At 43.6% G+C, this 2,668-nt stretch overlaps 1 protein-coding gene across 1 annotated transcript; it reads right to left on the bottom strand.

The window, feature by feature from the left end:
• Nucleotides 1-1,150: 1,150 nt before the first annotated feature.
• LOC143583880 (uncharacterized) lies at nt 1,151-2,327 on the bottom strand. The gene is made up of 2 exons (XM_077066065.1): nt 1,746-2,327; nt 1,151-1,189 (listed from the first exon to the last, which is right to left on the bottom strand). The coding sequence occupies exons 1-2, from the start codon at nt 2,325-2,327 to the stop codon at nt 1,151-1,153; spliced, it is 621 nt and encodes a 206-aa protein (XP_076922180.1).
• Nucleotides 2,328-2,668: the final 341 nt, after the last annotated feature.

Below are 2,668 nucleotides of genomic sequence, written 5' to 3'. Positions count from 1 at the left end.
TCAGATCAGCTGGATGAGCAAGCTGAGCTGATAAAGATCCTTTAGGCTGACTCGGCAGCCAAGGACAGGCGCTTGTCCGACCGGAATGGCAAGAACTGAGACCAAGCCTTGGAGTGTGTTGGTCATAAGATGGATCTTATCCGGGTTCAGGCGGATAAGAAATGACTTCTATCGACAGCGATTCCCAAGGTATCAAGTCTTTTTGTTAACATAATCAATTCGGATGTGTATGTGCTCACACATGTTTGTTTGACTTAATAGGTTATTACTGACATTCGGAACAGTGATGATCTTGGGAATTGTGCTGCGGTGCTTCTCCGTGCCTCCGAGCAAGCAGGCCGACAAATGGGCTTTGAGGAAGGATATAAGTTTGGTTCTGAAAGCGGGGTTCCGGAGGAGTACGTCCTGACCGGCAAGAACACTGCTGCTATCCTTCTTGAAAAAACCAAGGATTTTGATACTTTGAAGTTTTCTCTTTCCAATTATATATCGGAGCTCGCGGATAAGGAGGATGCCATAGAACAATTAAAGGAGCTACTGGATCTTGATGAGGAGGAAGGAGAAGAGGAAACTGGTGATACTACGGAAGATGAAAATGTCGCCCCGTAGATGTATATATACTTTCCTTTGTTAATTTTTCTTCTTTTGTAATCTCTTTTGATCAATAATAAGAAGTCTTGTTTTCTTCCGGTGCACTTTGTCTTATGCATTATAATATAAGTGTCTGTCTGGAACCTCGATTTTGTCAATAAAAGATTACAACTTATCAAAATAACATAGAACTAACTCGACATTTTTCATACATTTGGCATAAGCCTTCTTACAATAAAGGAAATTGCATAACTTGCTAGTCTATGTAGGCATGCAGGCCAAAATAAAAGAGTAAATAAAACTACACCATATAGCATTTCTTTAACTGTGATGCGTTCCAAGTTCGAGGGATTTCTGTCCCATCCAACTTCTCCAACTTGTAGGCACCTTTGGATAGTACTTGTTTGATTTTATAAGGTCCTTCCCAAGTTGGGGCTAACTTGCCAGGAGGCCTCGTTATTGCGGAAGACAAAGTCTCCCGCATCGAATTCACATGTCTGGACCCGCGAGTTGTAAAACTTCTGAAGCTGTCGTTTGTAATTGTGCTCACGGATCGATGCTAATTCTCTTCTTTCTTCAAGTAAAATCCAGATTCATCCTAATTTCGTTATCATTATTATCAATTAATAGAACCCTTGCGGATGGAATCCCGATTTCCGCCGGGATCATGGCTTCGGTGCGAAGGTTAGACTAAACCGTGTCTCCAAGTTGCTAGAGTTCTTTTGGGTACGGAAAGCCCAGAGTACATGGGGAAATTCGTCGACCCAACCTGTTCGTTTAGTACCCAACCTTGCTTTGATCCCCTCTTTAATAGTTCGGTTGGTCCTTGGAACCTGACCATTTGCTTGTGGGTGAGCTACAGATGTGAAGACTTGGGTGACTTGAAGTTCTTTCAACCATTTCGGTAGTCCGCTATCAGCAAATTGAGTCCCATTGTCACTTACCAATTCTTGCGGGAGACCAAACCGGCAAATGATAAAGTCCCAAAGTAATTTTTTCACGCTTGAAGCCGTTATTGATGCGACCGGTTTGGCTTCCACTCACTTGGTAAAGTAATCAATGGCCACTATCAAGAATTTGACTCGTCCCGGGGCTTCTGGGAAAGGTCCCATAATATCAATAGCCCATTTTTGGAACGACCAGGCAGATGTTACCGGAATCAGTTCGTTCTTTAGACGCAGGGTGTTGGGGGCATGACGCTGGCATGAATCACACTTTCTGATTTCTTGCACAACATCTACGTGCATACCAAGCCAATAATACCCTGCGTTCAGGATTTTTGCAAATTTCATTCTTGGTCCCACGTGTAACCCGCAAATGCCTTCGTGAATTTCTCGAATTAGGTAATTTGCGTATTCTGCGTCCACACAACGTAATAGCGGACCAAGAAATGATCTCCGGTATAAAATACCGTCAGCCAACTGGTAATTTAGAGCTTTGTGCTCAATCTTCCGAGCCTCAGCCTTTCCTGCTGGAAGTGCTCCGGAAGATAAGTACGCTTTAATGGGCGTCATCCATGATTCGACGCCAGTTTGAATTACCAGGACTTGATTTTGTGGGACGGATAGATGGTCTATAACTTCTACACGAATATCTTTGGCAAAATGCTCAAAATTTGTTGAAGCTAGTTTCCTAAGAGCGTCCGCCGATTTGTTCTCACTCCCCTTAATGTGAACAATATTGAAAGAGAAAAATTGTCGAATCAAGACCTTTGCTTGCGACAAATAAGAAGCCATGACATCGTTTTTAGCTACGTATGTTCCGTTTATTTATCCCGCAATTAGCATGGAATCCACCCGTGCTTCCAAATGTTTTACCCCAAGCTTTTTCGCTATTCGCGGGCCTTCCAAGAAGGCTTCGTATTCCGCCTCATTGTTGGTACTTTTGAAGTCCAACTTGATGGCGTATGTAAACTCATGCCCTTCAGGGTTGACTAGCCTTAAGCCTGCACCTGACCCTTCGCTGCTTGGAGCTCCATCCGTGAACAATGACCAAACTCGCCCTTGTTCCGGAGGTGCTTGGGGTTGTTCAATTAAACATTCTTGTTCTTTGTGTTGCGGGACTTCCGTGACGAAGT

This window comes from Bidens hawaiensis, unplaced genomic scaffold (assembly GCF_021521415.1).
Source record: "Bidens hawaiensis isolate Kalapana, Puna unplaced genomic scaffold, B.hawaiensis_p1.1 tig00032713_1, whole genome shotgun sequence".
In the NCBI taxonomy this organism is placed as follows: domain Eukaryota; kingdom Viridiplantae; phylum Streptophyta; class Magnoliopsida; order Asterales; family Asteraceae; genus Bidens; species Bidens hawaiensis.
This window is presented reverse-complemented; position numbering and strand designations above follow the sequence as displayed.

Excerpts from the sequence above, each read along its gene's own strand:
- LOC143583880 (XM_077066065.1), bottom strand. The coding sequence starts at position 2,327 with ATGGCTTCTTATTTGTCGCAAGCAAAGGTCTTGATTCGACAATTTTTC. Across the intron at positions 1,190-1,745 it reads TAAAGAACGAACTGATTCCG|GATGAATCTGGATTTTACTT; the intron begins GTAACATCTGCC and ends TAACGAAATTAG.